Genomic DNA, 17,614 nt, shown 5'->3' on the forward strand with positions numbered 1-17,614 from the left:
TTTCTGAAATAACATGAAAGATGGCAAGAAATATTTTAGCAGAGAGCATCCATCCTCATTATTTATCAGTTTGAACCTCTGAGCTCATGAAGGTGTTACTGTGTTCCTCTGGCAACAAAAACATCTATTAGAAGTTATTTATTGACAGTGCAATAATTATTCTTAACCAAACTAATGATAACATTTACCTTATAGCGTTTTGCTCTATTCACAAATTGTTGATAATCAATCAATCATATCTTTATTTCAAACACAAAAAAGGTCCATAGAAAAAAGGTAAAAACAAGCAAAGAAATCAATCAATCAAATTTTATTTGTATAGCACATTTCAGCAGCAAGGCATTTCAAAGTGCTTTACATAATTAAAATAAAAACAGCATGTGACATTGAAAGATAAAAATAAAAACAAACATGACATGATATTATTCACCAAGTCACAAATAAATGATGACGCCAATGATTCCATAATCTTGAAGAGAATCTCATAGTACTAAAAGCAGGATTTACTAAAATTGCAATTATATTAATGACATATAATCTACACATGCATTTATACGTAAGATTTCTGAGCACAGCTGCACATGTGGGAACAGCATTATGTACAAACATATGGCTAGCACTGCTCCAACTTTGAGTAGGAGCCTCATGCCATCGTTATATGCCATAAAGTTTCTGTAGGCTACTTTTTTTTTTGTATCGTCGCCACAGATGGGCCGTGTAATAATGTGATTCATGAATATGATTTATCGATTTAGAGTCGAAGGAAAATTTCCTTGTTCATAGATGAAATAGTTTCATCTTATTTTTTTCTATATATATAAGACTCTACCAACAAAAAGTCTCTCAATAATATACATGGCACTGCAAAAACAAAAATGTGAATTTTTGCTTATACCTGTTTAACAATCCTGTTTGTAACAACCTCAGTTGTTATTCTGCTGTATCTAATTCATTTGTTTGTTATTGACTTTTGCTCAATTAAATTTCTTACGTATACACTGCAAATGGTATTTTTATTATAGCTGATCATGTTGTTTTTCATGTCTCCTTATGTCTTTTGTTCCTCCCATAATTGATGGAGCTATACAGATATTATTTGTAATGTATAAAAGTATTGTCATTTAATTAGCTCTACATCCATAAGAAAATGAAAAATATGTTGTTTTATAAGATAATTTATCTTTTACGGTGCCAGTAATGCCAGAATTAATAGTAAATAATAAAGAAGTTGTGTGGTATTCTGATTTAGTAATGTAATTATATTAGTTGTGTTACCACCCCCACGCCGCTGGAGGCAGTCACAAGTCCGAAAAGATGCGACCAAGGAGCAGATTTAGAAGTACACTGAAAGCTGCAGAATTAGCTAAAAACTGTGAGCTGTGCTGAAGTAAATAAAAGAGAGAAGTTCAAATACATTCTGAGAGTGAAACTCCTTCCTAAAGGTGAAAATACATCACAGATTTCAAAAGAAAATAAAAGAGGAAGTATAGGAAGTAGCGCCCCCTTCCGGATTGCAATGGTCCCATTTCCAAATAAGGTATGAAACTGACAGCGGTCCGTCCCCTCCCCTTTGTTTGCTGCAGCGAGGTCCTTTTCAATTGAGTATTGTATTTTTCATTACAAGTTTATTTATTTATCGTCTTCTTCTTCTTATTATTATTATTATTATTTATTTATTTTGTATAAAAATATTATTTGAGTTAGAAGTAATTGTTTAGTTGTTTTTGCTTGTTTGGTCTTTTTGTGGGCGGAGCCTGTGGCTTTAAAAGCAGGGCTCTGCGCCACAGGGAGTCGGTCTGTGGCTAGACTCCTGAGAAGTCACATTGAAGGTGCTGCTGTTTTTCTGATTTTAACCTGCCTTGGACAGCCTTTGTATATATTTTGCACCTGCCATCTTTGTTCATGTGAAGAAAAGCATAATAAATTTCACTAAAGTGACCTCTGCCCTTGGGAAGTCATTTTTTTTGGTTGTCCAAGTCATAATAGAACCCTCTCACACTGACCAATAACATTTAGGTTTAGGACGGACATGTACTCACCCCACAGATCCACACAGATGTGGGCTACATAAAATATTTTGACACAAAATGCCTTTTTTTTAGTAGTAGTACTAAAGACGGTAAAAAATAAATAGTAACTTTTATTTTCTAATTTAAAGAAAAATCTTAAGGTACTGACAGTGTGTACAGTTGCAGGCACTATTGGATTTATAAAGATTATTGAATTATGAATGTGCGATAAATCAAGAGCACTATTTCATTGGACCTCTGTGTGTATTCTGTGAACTGTCTGTGGACGGTTGAGATTTTATTGTCAAGCCTACCGACTGCCAAAATTTCTCATGACTAAATTTTTTAATTTCCCACAATCACAATGGATACCAGCAAGTTTGATGAGCCAGTTGGGTGCCTAGCGCGATTTTTTTCTCCATCAGGGCAGCCACTGCACAACTGCCAGAGCTGCAGTGAGAGTGGCAGTCACGCCAAGTATTCCTGCAACTGTGCGCTGACTCAACCTTACCAGCTTGTTGTCTCAGACAAATCAGCTTGATGTGAAGACTGCTTCCTGCCAAGCAGTTCCCTGTAAGAGTCCGCCTGTGATTTTTGGAAAAAGGCACAAACCTACTTGCAAACATATCCAGTGGATCTCCACTTTGACTCCACATTGAGAACACGTGGGCCTTTGAGGGAGTGAAGGACACCCGAGTATGTTGAGGCAACAGGAATCTGCTGCTGTGCATGTTACATAACAAGTTGTTGCAAGCAAACCAAAAAGTGAACTCTTGACCTGTACCACCTGCCTTGAATGTTCATGGTAAAAGTCCAGAGAGGAATCAGCCGACTTGTGTGTTCTCATTCGAAATAAGCGCATAAAATTTTGAAGCTAACACACCTTGGGCAATGGTCTCAAGCTGCAGTCCTTGAAGACCAGAGCTGTGAAACTTTTAGATGCGTCCCTTGTCCTTCACACTTGAATGAAATGGCTACAGTGCTTCACTAGCTTGCAGTCCAGCTCTACATAGCTCTGCTATTGAGCGAACATTGGAGCAGAGACATCTAGTTTGTATTTCCTTTTAATTCATGTAAAGCACTTTGAATTGCCTTGTTGCTGAAAACGTGCTATGTAGATAAAATTACCTTACCTCACCTTACCTTACTCCAGTCCTTGAGTCCTTTGAGACCTCTGGCTTAGGGGCTCCATAACGTTAATTTTTTCTGATTAGTTTTTCAAGTGTGCAACCTAAGAAATTAACTGAAGACAGGGATTAAGTGTGCATAGCTGACCTTTATGTCTTCTCCCTAACAGTTCCCCTCTCCAGAGTGGGACACAGTGACCGCTGAGGCCAAAGACCTGATCAATAAGATGCTAACCATCAATCCAGCTAAGAGAGTAACTGCTGCAGATGCTCTCAAACACCCCTGGATCTGTGTAAGTATCATACACATATACCACTTCCTTAGTCCTCAACTTCCATGACTGAAGTGGAGCTGATTTGATTTCCCCAAGAGCCATTTTTGATGCCGTGCTGTCTCTCTATTCATAGCAACGCTCCACCGTGGCCTCCATGGTGCACAGACAGGAAACAGTGGAGTGCCTAAAGAAATTCAATGCCAGAAGGAAACTGAAGGTAAAAGTCTGCTCTGAACTTCTGAACAAGCACTGTTCACTTTGCTGCTTGAAATTAGAAGTGTTTTTTTTCCTGAAATAGATGTTTAGATATTTTCCAGATCTTGTCCAACTAAGTTTTTTCTCACCCAATATTTTCTGAAGGGTGCCATCCTGACGACTATGCTTGCTACTCGCAACTTCTCAGGTAGGACTGAAAGAGTTCAGAGTAAAGTGTAAAATGACACTTCTTCTCTGCCCTAGCTGTAATATTGATTCCCCTGAAATGCAAAGGAGATGGTCTTTTAGGTCTATTGAGCCCCATCTGTCCTCCATTCAATTGCTACAAACTCTGAGCAAATCATTACAATCTAATTTACAGATCCCTACTTACCTACTAACTATACTTTAACGGTCTGAGAGTGAGTGGGGACGTTTGCATGTTGGGGCAGAAAATTATCTCGGGGGTGAAAGCACGTCACAATGCATCAACACAACGAATCTAGTATGGAATTTGAAAAACAAACACTTTACAGAGTTTGGCTACATCAAGGCTCACTGTAGAAAAGAAAGGACATCCAGAGCGGCCAGACAGCAGGTAGAGCAGCGCACAGCCACCAACACTCACCTGGACTAGCATGACGGTCAGAAAGCTAAACAAATAACCTGAAAAATAATTCTAGTCTTCGAGCTGGAGGTGGAAGACTCTGGTTCTTCTCCCGCTGTTGAACCACCACTACACGCTACCGGTAGTAATATTTCATATATGGAGCGCTGCTCAACCTCCACCTGGCAGTGAACTCTCATACAGAACGTCTGCTCAAAGCTACAGCATGTAACTTAAGAAAAAAAAATATTTTAGATGTATATTAAAATATGTTTCTTATGTCTAAACTAGATGAATTTGAATAAAATATTTTTGATCTGTAGCCAAAATAACTGTGTTCAATCTTCTTAGCAATGACTTTTGCTTTTCTTCCCTTCTTGTCTTTTCTGGTAACATTTCTCTGGAAGGTAAGAGTCTTTATTGCAACTAGCACTGCTGTGGCTCTGAGGCATGTCTGTTGGAGTAACTCCACAGGGCTTTCATGTGGCACAGTAATTCTGTTGTTCACCATATCAAGAGGGAAAAGAAAGGAAAAAATACCACTAAAATCTACATTTCTATGTTTTAATTAATTGGATAGAAATGAGTGTAGTAATATTTGGAACATACATATAAATTACAATATATTTACACATATATAAGTATATACAATATATTATATATATATATATATATATATATATATATATATATATATATATATATAAGTTAGACTTTTCTCTAACAAAACTTCCAGTTAACATCAAAAATATTGTTGATTTAAATCATTTGTTGAAGTGATGCAGCTGACCTTTGAGGACCTCTACAAACTTTAACATTTGCAACATTCCCAAATCTGCAACATTTCCAAAGTTTTGCAACCATGCTCACTGACGGCAACAGTAAAACTTCCATCTAGAAAAAAAGTCAGACTATTAGCGGAAGAAGGAAATTGACTCTTAATGCCTCATTACTTTGATATTTTTCTGGGGTAAATTTCTACTCTGGTAAATACAGGGGAAATGAAGTGGGAATAATAATTGCCCTAAAAATTTCCCTGGTTCCAGGGAAAAGTTCCTACTGTGGAAATATTCCACTTATTCAGGGAAAAAGAATAAAAAAAATAGTGATTTATCACTGCAGCAGTTTTAATCTCTCTATTCTGTAAATTAAAAACTGTTTTTTTCTCTGTTCCTGTTCTTATAATTTTACTCATGAATTTGGTGCCATCTTTTTCATGATAGTTTTTGTTGCTGTGGGTGTAACAAAAATATTGTGGTCCATTCCAACCACAGTGCACCAAAAACAGTCAGTTGTTCTGCTGTAATGTTCTGTTTTAAACTAATCCTGATCTACAGTTGTTTTACTCTTTCATTGTTCTATGGCAGTACCAGTAGTATGCTAATGCTAATGCGCTAATAAGAGTTAACCCAGTGTTTCTCAACCCTGGTCCTCACTGCCCCCCTACTCTCCATGTTTTAGATGTGCCTCTGTTCCAGAACAGCTGATTCAAATGATTCCATGACCATCAAGTCCTGCAGAAGCCTGTTAATCACCCAGAGATTCAATCCAGGTGTGGCAGAAGGGAAATACCTAAAACATGCAGGACAGGGGGTCGGTGAGGACCAGAGTGGAGAAATATTGAGTTAACCTATCAGTTAGTGCTTTAGCGTTTTTGTTAACTTAAAAGCGCATAGCTCACTTTGCTCCCCCTAAATAAATTTCTCTGGATAAATTCTTAAGCGGTAATTTACTTGGCTGTTTTGTAAACTTTCAGTTAAATGAAGATTGAAATGAAAGCTGTGATGAAGTTTTGTTTTGGTTATCGACCGTTAAATAGATGGACATTTATGTTCATGTTCTTATTTTCAAGTGGATGAAGTCTCTCTTATTTTCCCTAATAACTTTATTTCAAAAAATAAACATAAATGAGCAAAATAAAAATGCAGACAATGGAGAACAAGACTAAAACAGGAACACAGTATTTCTAAGGGCATTATAGAACATATAAATTGTAATGTCAAAATGAAATTGGAGCTGGAGGGTTATAGTCCTTCAAGACCAGATATAATTTAAATTAAAGTTGATACTTTAGCATTAACTTCTATTAAGACACTGTTGGTGTAACACTTTTTTAGTACAACTAATACTTCTGATTGGGGTTGAACCAACTATGTTATCCAACACATTTTTACACTATGATCTGACACTTGTTAGTAATTTCAAATGAAAAGTGCTCTTCTTCCATGGCTTGAGAAAATCTGTTGCCACTCTGCAGCGACAAGAATTGTCTATATTCAATTCTTAAAATGGACAAGTCTATGGTAACCTCCTGTTTTTGTAAAGGATACACAGATGACCTTTGCCCCCACTCTGCCCTTACTGCGACTTCTAATCACCTGCTCCATGTCTCCGTCTGTCATTGATTGGCAACATAAACTAGAAATTGGCTTTGATGATTCCAGCCCCTTAATAAATGCACGTTCTGTTCCTGGTATGATTGAGACAAGATATAGGTAGATTACTGGAAGCTGGGATACAAATTGAAGAGCTGAATACAGCAGATTCTAACAGACTCATTGGATGAATCCTTACATGTTCCAGACTGATGATTCTGTAAGTTTGGTTTGAACTCCAGGGTTTCCCCCAGAAAACTTGCTAAGTCCGTTGTTTGGGGAGCCAGGATGCCCCACCGGTGGGCCACCATGTTTTTGTATTAAAAAATGTTACATTAACAGGAAAGGTAAACCTATTACTGGAAGATGTTGTTGACAATGCTTAAGCATGCAACTATATATTCTTAAGAACAACAGACAAAAAACATACTATTAAAATAAATATAAATTTTTTTGCACATGTGCTAGAATCTGCCTAACAGGAAGCAGAAAAAACATTTGACATGCTGCAGTTTGAGGAATTGTGATGCCATAAAAAAAGGTCAACATTAAAAACAGCGTGCTGCGTGACTACGCCACACTGACACGTTCCTCTGAGGAACACATACATAAACTTTATGAGCGCAGACCCAGAGCCAGACGATGGGCCAGTGTGTTGAGATGTAAACACACACCCCTACATAATTGTTTGTTCACAAATGTATATCATTCTCACAGCATGCTCAATGCACACCCCTAAAACGCAACTACAGGGTATACCTGCAGTTCACATTGTGCTGCGCAAGAAGAGCAAACGCTGTAACATTTAAACTTGACTCCTAGCTTGAAAAATGATTCTTCACAGGGGGTTAAATATGAATAGTGATACAGGTGAAGTTTTTCTCCAAGAACACCTTTCCAGTTTGAGTGAGAAGTTAGGTGCAAACTGCGCTGGGGTAAACTTTGAGAGATTCAGCTGCATTAGCGTGCTAGGCGGCCAGTGCACAGAGGCGCCAGCGGTGTGATATTTGCGCTGCCAGCCTCATGCCTTGTTCAATGTATCAGCTATATAAATCCTTTTCGGGAATGATTCTGTTCTGATTCTGCTGGTGAAATGCTCAATGCAGCAAAGACCCTGCAGTTCAGGGTTACTGGTGTATAAAAAATTTTAAATTTTAAACTATTTTTATGTTTTTATAAAACAAACAAAGCTTAGCGGCTCGCCAGACTTATACTGGGGAAAATCCTGAACTCAATCTGCATTTCTTCCCTTCTTTTTCCAAATGTAGCAGGGTGCCCACCCTGATGCAGACCGTAATTGGCCAACATTGAACAGACTTTGCATGAATGTTTGTGTGTATGTTGATGCTAGTGTGTGACTATTAATTCCAGCTGGTCACTGATTTTCTCATATTGTTATTTTTGTCTTCACAGCAGCCAAGAGCCTGCTGAACAAAAAAACAGATGGCGTCAAAGTAAGTGCCCTCCGTCTCCATCTCACACTTAACCCTTAGCACTCATTCACTGCTGTTTGGCTCTGATATTTTTATGATGGTGTTAATGAAATGGACGTTTGGGTTTCCTTGGTTAAATCTGTCTGAGTGGCCGTGAAACCTTTTCCCACTGAAGATTTGCCTCCACATGGTCACTGTGTGTCAGCAAAGGAAACACATCTACAGTGAGCACTGAGGGAAGACATCTGGGAATGAAGAACTGATGAATGACGTCTTCATTTCTGTCACCGTTCTCTCTGCTGTCCTGACAGGAAAGGAAAACCCTCCACTCATGCTGAGATAGTGTGTTTTTCTCACACGGCTGCTTCTAAACCAGACTTGATTTCATCCATTTGGGATTGTGATGATCCAGCAGAGCTTGTCTTTGTCCAATCAGAACTGGAACCTTATTTTTCCTTGTGCAATGAGCTCAATTTAAAAAAATCTTGTTGTAGATGGTCTGCTTTAAACTGATCCTTATAGTGGAGCTCATTTCTTGTTTACCGCTTTTGATCACTGTGATGACATTGAGCACACTAGGCTTCTCCTAAATGAATCTTCCCAGATAAATTCTAAAGCACTAATTTTATTTGCTGTTTTGAAGCTTTTCAGTTGAATAAAGTTAAACATTTGTGTTGAAGTTTTTTTTGGCTATTGACTGCTAAGAATTCTTTAAGTAGTTAGACACCTATGCTCTTATTTTGAAGAAAGTGAAGACAGTTCACGAGGGTTGCCTGATCTGTCAGTTTCCAGTCCAAACCCAATATCCCACTCTTGCTTCCTTCCTTCCTTCCTTCCACCCACCCACAGCAGTGAATGTTTGGACACTAAGCCTTGTCACTTCTGCCCTGTCCTGCCTGTCTTTCTGTCCACTGTCCTCCAGATCAACAACAAGGCTAATGTGGTGACCAGCACCAAAGAGCCTGTCCCCTCTCCTGCTCTGGTACACTGCCTGCCTGCCTCGGTTGCTGCATGGCTGTTGACTGTTACAGTCCACCATAACACCAGTCCTCTGTGTTCTGATTTCTTTTGATTCATGCTCATCTCTTCATTTTAGCAGTTTCATTATGTGCGACATGGACCACCCATATACTCCGCCGTACTTTGTTACATTGCTGTACATTGGCTCCATTGTTGTTGATGCTGGGTTAGGGTTTTTAGGGTTTGGGGAATCTGATATGACTTGCAATAAATAAATGACTTGTGATAATTTACAAAACTTAATGCTTTTGTGTTCATACTAAACTCATAACCCAGGTTGTAAGTAGACTATCCACCTGCTGGAAATAATTAAATTCAATGTCAATTTATTTATAAAACACTTGAAAAACAGATATTAACTACACCAAAATGTTGTACAGTATTGATTAAACTACACATAAAAACAAATTAAAACACAGGACAAGTAAATTACAAAGTCAGGCCTTATGGAAATGCCAAAGATCGTGAAGAAGGTCTTGGAGATAAGCTGAAGCTAAACCATTTAGAGCTTTAAAAATCAATCCAATAAGAAACTGGCAGCCAATGCATAGAAACCAGTAATGCGGTTACAAGCTCTTGTTTTTAACTGCAGCATTTTGAAAAATGTAGAGATGCTGTAAAGAAGATTTAATGAGTTGTAGGAGTCTCAACATGCAGTAATGTAGGCATGCATACATTTCTCAAAGTCTTTGATACAGAACATTGATTTAACCTTTGCTAGAAGGCACAGACAAAAAAAAGATTGATTTCACGACAGAGCTCACCTGCTTCTCCAAATTACAACTGTCAAAAATGACACCAAGATTCCTAAACAGAAGACTGATAAAAAGGAGCAAGGCGACCAAGAATTTTATCAGGTTTACTAATAAGGCTCTTTTGTAAAAATTAATATAACTTCAGTTTTATTTGGATTTAAGTGAAGAAAATTTTGGTTTATGTCTTCTAAAGCTTTTTTATTTGTCACCAAATAAAAAGCCATTTTGAATGTATGCTACTTCAATAGTTAACTGACACTTAAAGCAGTCTAGGCTCTTGCTAATAACAGGTATATTCCATTCAGTGATGTCACAGTAATAATACATTTGCAATATATTATGCAGCCCTAGTGGTCATTTGATTTTTGTCTAAATCAGGGGTCTTTAACCCTTGTCTTCAACATATTTTGTCCCGCAGGTTTTAGATGCATCCCTGCTTCATCATAGCCAAATCAGGTGAATGAGCCGTAACCAGGCCTTTGCCAAACTTGATGGCATGTTCAAGAGGTAATTCAATAATTTGACTGAGGTGTTGAAGCAGGGATACAACTAAAACTTGCAGGTCAGTAGATCTAGCATTGGAGACCACTTGTCTAAATGTAGTATATGCACATTGTTCTGCCTTGCAAATAATGAGTGATTCTAACCTTTACTGAGTTCCCATGCCAGTCTTACAACAGCCAGTCAAATTGCTCTGACCACCAATATCTGAAGTGAAAAATCTTGACTATCTTTAGGTGTCAAAAAAGAAAGAAAGAAAAAAAGAAAGTAAAAGTCAAGCCATGAATTTGGGCATTTTTGACCAACATGTCAACCTTAAAGCTTCAAAGATGAATCCTTGTCTAAGCTCCCTTTGACTATTCATAAATGGGTGGCCAAAGAACAGTCCTCAAGTGTTCTTTTGCAAATATCCAGCTGGTATTTTACAAAATACCAGCTGGATTTTGCAAATCCAGTTGGTATAAAGGTCCCTCGACCTTTACACTGCTATAAAGGTCGAAACACATTGGTTTCGACCAATGATAAAGTGTATGACACAAAAATGTCCGACACAGAGTCTGACATTTGTAGAGGTGAAGCTCCTGTTGGATGGTCCCAGTCTGCAGTGGTGGACTAGTACTAAAAGCCTCCCATGGAAAGATGCTTTCTTTCAGATTGATCTGGCAACAGGATCATGGATGGTCATTGTTGTGCTTGAAGATAGGAGGCTTGCTTGTAATTTGTTGGAATCTTGAAAAAGGTCTTCTGTCAGCCAGAGACTGTAAACACATTCAGAACACCTGCAGTCCAGGTTGCTGTTGATGATGGATGCATCCATCTACAATAATTAGCTTAGAACTATAGCATAGAACAATATGGTGGCTTAGTCTGAATCTGTTACTTTTCTACCCCTAAGTCCACTCAGAGTTGGCTTGTGAGCATCCTTTACTTGTCAGCACCTTACCTTGAGAAACAATGAGGTCCAGTTGAGACATCTAAGAATACTCTCTGCAGTAACCTGCTGAAAAAAATCTGTATGTTTCACTCAGATACAGTATGTGGTGTCATCATGGGTCTGAACATCTTGGAACAGAAAGTTTAGATGCTGATCTGGCTGACAAACTCTCCAGGCATAGTGAGCCTGAATGCATGGTACTCCGATGCACCTAAAAGTGGTCAGCTGGTTATGTTTTAAACTAGGCCAACAACGTTCAACAAAGCACATAATGAAAGCTATGCAAGAGGTTATTTTGTCTCAGGTGTGGTATAAAAATGCAGCCGCAGTGAACAGGGAGTAGTTCAGCAGTACCATGGACTGGACTGGCGTCGGGTTCTCCTTTTATTATCTGTATGACCTTTCTAAGTTTGTAGTGACATGTTTGTGAAGTTGTATGTGGTGGACTGTTAGTTTGCTGTTGAATGCCTCATGTGATGTGTGTTATTCTACTATGATTTCCTCGTTTCAAATCATCTTTAGTAGTACAAGCTAATTACACGTGAGGTGAAACTGTTTCTACTCTCACATGGTTCCATCTATCAGTTCTGCTGCTGTTGTAAATCAGTTTTTTCTTTGCATTATTTTCCTTTTCATATATATCTCTTTGCCTACCATCACATCTGTATATTAATATTGCCTCCTAACACTGTCACTTTGCACCAACCTGCTGCTTTTGTCCTGCTGTGGATCCTTTCAAAATAGGAGCCTCAAACCACTGTTATCCACAATCCTGCTGATGGAAACAAGGTATCCAGCTGATCTGAAGCTGTAGTTTACTACTGCCCTGCTGCTTAGAGCCAAGCTTTACTGTTGCTTCTGAACATTTTTGTGTTCTGTTGGTTGTGAAAACTTACCATTATGTGAGAAAATAATGTCTGCACGCAAAACTGTTGCATGTTTTTTTTCCCCAATTATAAAATGGATTATATTTCCAAAAATAATTCATTCATTTTATTGTCTTTATCACAGAAGGATTCTTGCTTCCCATTTCAGTGTGTTTAAACGATATAAAGCTCTATCATTATGACATTACAGTGTTGAGACTAAAGGATTATGCATGCTTGGAATAACCTGGGAACCATGCAACGGCATGAGTACCAAACTTCCTGTTCAAATCCCTTTCAGGTCAGCACAAGCACATCTACCATGTGTTGATCGTGAGCTTGTGCAGACATTTGGATCAATGTCATCACGTATAATTCATAAAGTCATAAACTGACATTGTGGGAACACATGCATGCTTGTTTTCAAGCTTTGTGCTATGCTGTTATCTGATGGTGTGCTAGGTCATAGTGAAGTACACATTAAATGTTGTGCATAGTATCAGTGTTAAGTGATTATACCAAATAAAAGCTCGACACATATCACATCTATCACTAGATTAATAAAATCATCTTTTATTTTTTACTTCATTAAAACCACCTAATGTGCATGCCTGAACAGGTGATACAATTTTCTTTTCATGCTTTTGAAGTAACTTTATTATATTTAGTCAAACATTCAACTAATACGAACTCTTCAGTAGACCTTGTTTTAAGAAGACTGGTTGAAACACCCATTACTTACTGTTTCATTCAAATTGCTCTATTTACATGTTAATATCTTGCATGAAAAATAAAGTTATGAAACTAAACTATAGATGTCATTGTCAATCTATTCACAAAGCACTTTAAAAACGACTATTAACTGTACCAAAGTGCTGTATAGTATTCTTATGATGTCCAGATCAGGATTTGTTTTATGATATTGGTCAGTCATTGAGGAAAAGGCAGTTCCAGTTCATTGCTTCACATAGTCATGAACATCAGTCCCATGTTTATATGGGATTGATAGGCTAGGCTAACATTAGCAAATGGACTATAGTTTGATATGACTCATTAATAAATAGGAATTTTTGCATTCCGTCACAATATGCTTACTGCAATATTTGCTTGTCTACTTTGTATACAGTCACAAATGCCAATTAAAATGTTTTAAGACCTCAGTGAAAACACGTTTATTCTTAACTCTTTGGTGCAAAAAAAACAACAAAAAACAATTGAAAATCGATTTATTCACTGCCTGTTTGTACCTGTTTGTGTACGGTTGAGATGGAACTGCACATTAAAACAGCCCTTAAACCATCCAGACCAATACGAGACACAATCAAAGTTATTACCTGATAATAACTCATTACCTGATAATAACTCAGAAATGGTCCAAATGGTTTGGGTGTATTTTTAATTTTTTTTTCCTACTTACAGAAAGTTTCTGTGTATATCATAGGATTGTGGTGCATTTTTATCCTAAAGAAAACAATATAAAGCTTCAGATATTTCACAATGAGATATTAACAAACATGGAGAAACCTTACAAAAGCCTTGTAAAGCAGAAAATATGATGGGCACCGTAAGAAAGACTTTACAGTATTCAATTATGCCGCGTAAACTGATCAGTACATTATTGCAAGGGAATGCAAAACCTGTTGTGAGGTAACGCAAAAGTATTGTGTTCCCTCACAAAAGAAAAAGAAAATCCTCCATGTCCCCTAGTTCAGTGTTTTTCAACCACTGTGCCGCGGCACACTAGTGTACTGTGAGTGATCGTCAGGTCTGCCGTGGAAATTATCCAATTTCACCTCCCGTATTTTCCGGACTATAAGCTGCTACTTTTTTCCTACACTTTGAACATATGGCTTTTCTGTGGATTTTTCTTCAACCACCAGGGGGCTCTTTAGTGCCCACTTTAGCAGGAAGTGAATCATTGGAAGTCAAAATTGGAAATCAAAGAAGAATGCGCTATTTGTCATTTAGAACAAGCACATGCTAGCAGCAGGCAGGACGGAGAAATGTTTTCAAACTCAGATGATGCAGCTTCTAAGATGAGGAGTATCGATCTGGCACAGGAGGGACATAAAGCCGCTGCACGTAAACTCGGCGTGAACAAAACCGGATTTGGAGACGGAGAACTGCGTCCTTAATATATCCAGCAGCTATTAGGACGCAGCCCTCTGCTGCCCTCTGCTGGGTCCTTATGGGAAACCGAGAGCGGCAGAGATACCAGCGGCATAGACATCATATACGTTAATGTCTATGACCAGCGGCCTGTAGCCCGGTGCGGCTGATATATGTATGTTTCCAGGAGGGGGGAGGGCGGTTCAAAAAAATTTGAAGGTACGGTTTATAGTATGGTGCGCTCATAGTCCGTACAGTACGGTAATTGGTCTTAAAAGATTTTTTGAAAACGAATTAATCAACTGCAAATAATGCCATCTTTGAGTGTCTTTGCTGTAGTAGTGACTAGCGGCGTAATCATGTGATTTTCTTACCACTAGATGGCAGTAGGTACAGAGCATTTTACATTAAAACAAGAGAATTAGTAATGCATGAATGTTACTACATTCATGCATCACACACCAGTGTTGTGGCCCTGTTCAGGTGTTCAGGTGTATTTTTGAAGTGGACATGTTAAGTGCAATTTGAAATAAGAAATGTAAAATATGATAAAAAATAATGTTTTGTGTTTATTTGATTCCTGTTCAAGACACTTTGATAAGAATGACTATATATGTAATATAGGCGGCTACAGAGTATCTTTGTTTACATTTTTGGTTGTTGGTGTGCCTTGTGATTTTTTCAATTAAAACAATGTACCTTGGCTAAAAAAAGGTTGGAAAAACACTGCTCTAGGAGGCTCTGTATAGCAGTTCTTTAAGAGTGATAACATCTAAAAAGTAGTGTTTAACTGCTTTCTGTGCAACTTTTTCTGCTACTTCATCAGCTGTTTGTACAGTGCAGAGCAGATCACATGAAACGGATAGAGAGGAAGCTGAAACGGTCAATACGGTTTCACTGTGAATGTTGCTGTGAAGGGTAAAAAATCATTTATGAAAGTCACACACATAAATAGACAATAATTTATTCTGTGGTTGGGGAGTGGTCTGTGCAGCACGGCACATTGGTAGCACACCATAAAGGGGTGTCAGAAGTTCAGCTTCGTCAACGCTGATATTTTGGATTGCATTTGGACAGCCCAAGCTTCACCATGATCTGGAAACATCACACAAACTCAACCTAAAGCAGACTTGTTTGGAAGAGAAAACTAAACTCGACAAAAATGAGAAATGGCAAGTGTAGGTTAAATTTAAACTGTCCTATCATTTATTGTGTGTCAAATTTAAACAATATTTCTCAATGCAATTAGTAAGATTTGGATACCACAAAACTCTATCAGACCTATCCTTTCATCACTTGAAGCTAAACCATCATCATACAATACCATTTCTTTACACCCTCTTTGTTTAGTGCTCCAGTAGATTACTTTAAGATGACCAATCTGACATCTGTCTAAGCCTGGTGCCTGTCCTTACCGTTTCTTTGTGATGGCTACTATTTACTGTATATACGAAGAACATATGTTCATATTTGTGCTTTTTACAGGAGTCCAGCGAGAGTGCCAACACTACCATTGAGGATGAGGATGTAAGAGGTAAGAGACTATGGACATTTCTTTTGCTTAAAACTTGGTTTGGTTTTTCTCTAACTCTGACTTGTGTGTTCAATTATTGTGTATTCTCAAATGTTATCTTTATGTCGTTGCATTTTAGTCAGTTTATATGTCTTAGCTGACACATACAGGAATGTGGAGTAATTGATCTAGATGCTGTATTAATGAGTCTTTTAACTGCAGTTAAAATGAGCTTTGTGCATAGTGATGGACTGTTTAACTGACCTTATCATTTGGATGTTCCAGAAAGAAATTGTTTCACTAAATGTTGGGTCCCTGAGGGGCAAGCAAAACAGAAAGAGAAGAAAGATAATTTAGCTTCAGTTTATTAAAAGGACAGTTTTGTATGAGTTTGGCCATTGTAGATAATCATACAGCAGTTGACCTGCCAAGTATGATAAGTATTGAACGCATCATACATAGATCTTCTCTCGCCCATTCCTGGTTCCCCCATGTTGGGTGGGTAGCTGTTCATCTTCAGCTTGGTCTTCTGCTAGAGTCCTGGAAGCTTCAGGGCTCTTTGTAGTATGTTTTGTGTTTCTAGGACTACACTCTTCTAGACTGAGATCTCTGTTTCTTCAGGCATATTTTAGAACATTTTTTTCTATTTTGTGGGGGTCACTGCCCCAAGTTCTCCAGTGATCATGCTTTCAGATGCCAGGCTTTCTTTAGGACTGAGGCCTTGTTATTTCCCTCCTCTCTCATTTTCCTAATATTTGTGTTGCTTGTGATGGCCACATGGATCACATCAGCTGTTGTCTTCTGCTTTTCAGTAATCACAATGCCTGATTGTCCAATGGCCATTACCATTTCATTAATTTGCATCTGGAAGTTCCACAGGATCTTAGCTCGGCCATTTTCCACCACCTTGGAAGGGAATTCCCACTTTAATCCAATGGTCTCCAGTTTGTTTTCCATGCAGATCATTCTGCGTGGAAATACAAACGTACAGAATCAAGATGCCACAAGATTCTGTGGCATCTTGCATATTGCTGTCCAGCCATCTTACACCCTTCTGTGAGTTTCTGGATTGTTTTTGGGGCCTCTTTCCACAGCTTGTACCTGGAATTTTGCCTGGTGCTTGGATTCTCGTAACTTTTCATCAGGCTGTTAGAGTAGACTTTATTGTGGACATTTGAAAGTACTTAATTATTTTTGTTTGCATAGAAAATGGCAATTCTGGTATTGAGGTGTTGTATTGGTTTTGCTTTATGTTTAACCATGAGTTATTTTGACTGTCAAATTAAATCAATTTTACTAGATATTGCAATTGATTTGCTAGAAAATAAAATTGAAAGTTGGCTGCCTCTAATCCTCCAAGATTTTTTATTTTTTTTGCAAAGTTGTTAGTGATATTTTGGGTTTTTTATTTTTCCAATAGAACCGAGAGATACATGTGTCAGTTGATTTAAACCAGTTTTGTGTAGGGGTAATTGAGAGGACTGAGAATAGATAATTAAGTTGTGGAAGTATCTTCATTTTAATTGTGGATTAATTGATGGTGAAAATGGAAGGTTTGTCCAGTATTTAAGGTCATCTTCAATCTTTTTAGGTAGTGAGGTTTCCCCCAGTGAATCATAGGCCTGGCGGGCCACCAGGCTTTACCTGTGCCCCTACCAGGCTAAGCGTTGCTTATGTTTCTAAGTCTTTTTAAATGTTTGCATTTTTAAGATTTTATAGCTGGTGTTCAGATATTCATCTTCCAATCTATTAATAAAACATAATTATCAAGTGATGTATTCACATTTTCTGTAAACCTTAAACATTTTTTAACTCAAAAAAATGACAGGCCACTGGATGAATGACTGCCCTAGTGCCCAGCCACCAGGCTTAGCTAGTTTTCTGAGGGACACCTT

General features: G+C 38.0%; 1 protein-coding gene across 10 annotated transcripts; it reads left to right on the top strand.

The window, feature by feature from the left end:
• Positions 1-1,715: 1,715 nt before the first annotated feature.
• On the top strand, positions 1,716-17,402 carry LOC106942728 (calcium/calmodulin-dependent protein kinase type II subunit delta-like). 10 transcript variants are annotated; one of them, XR_001423704.1, is made up of 7 exons: positions 1,716-3,429; positions 3,545-3,628; positions 3,772-3,814; positions 8,005-8,042; positions 8,197-9,003; positions 11,976-12,020; positions 15,692-17,402. XR_001423704.1 is itself a non-coding variant. In XM_015026061.1 (7 exons), exons 1-7 carry the CDS (start codon positions 3,364-3,366, stop codon positions 15,878-15,880), a joined length of 525 nt encoding a protein of 174 aa, XP_014881547.1. In that variant the 5' UTR covers positions 2,184-3,363; the 3' UTR covers positions 15,881-17,402. The 10 variants fall into 10 exon arrangements, 6 of the variants coding, with proteins under 6 accessions (XP_014881547.1, XP_014881548.1, XP_014881546.1 ...); XR_001423702.1 differs by having other exon boundaries at positions 1,717-3,429; positions 8,002-8,042; XR_001423705.1 differs by having other exon boundaries at positions 1,718-3,429; positions 8,333-9,003.
• The last annotated feature ends 212 nt before the right edge of the window (positions 17,403-17,614 follow it).

The sequence above is a fragment of the Poecilia latipinna genome, unplaced genomic scaffold, assembly GCF_001443285.1.
Source record: "Poecilia latipinna isolate Pla-1442-1.1 unplaced genomic scaffold, P_latipinna-1.0 Scaffold4503, whole genome shotgun sequence".
NCBI lineage: Eukaryota > Metazoa > Chordata > Actinopteri > Cyprinodontiformes > Poeciliidae > Poecilia > Poecilia latipinna.

What these genes read in the sequence shown, in the direction of transcription:
- LOC106942728 (XM_015026060.1), top strand. Translation starts at nt 3,364, where the DNA reads ATGCTAACCATCAATCCAGCTAAGAGAGTAACTGCTGCAGATGCTCTC. An exon ending in TGCTACTCGCAACTTCTCAG is followed by an intron (nt 3,815 to 8,001) that starts GTAGGACTGAAA and finishes TTGTCTTCACAG; the next exon opens with CAGCCAAGAGCCTGCTGAAC. An exon ending in CTGTCCCCTCTCCTGCTCTG is followed by an intron (nt 9,004 to 11,975) that starts GTACACTGCCTG and finishes CTTTCAAAATAG; the next exon opens with GAGCCTCAAACCACTGTTAT.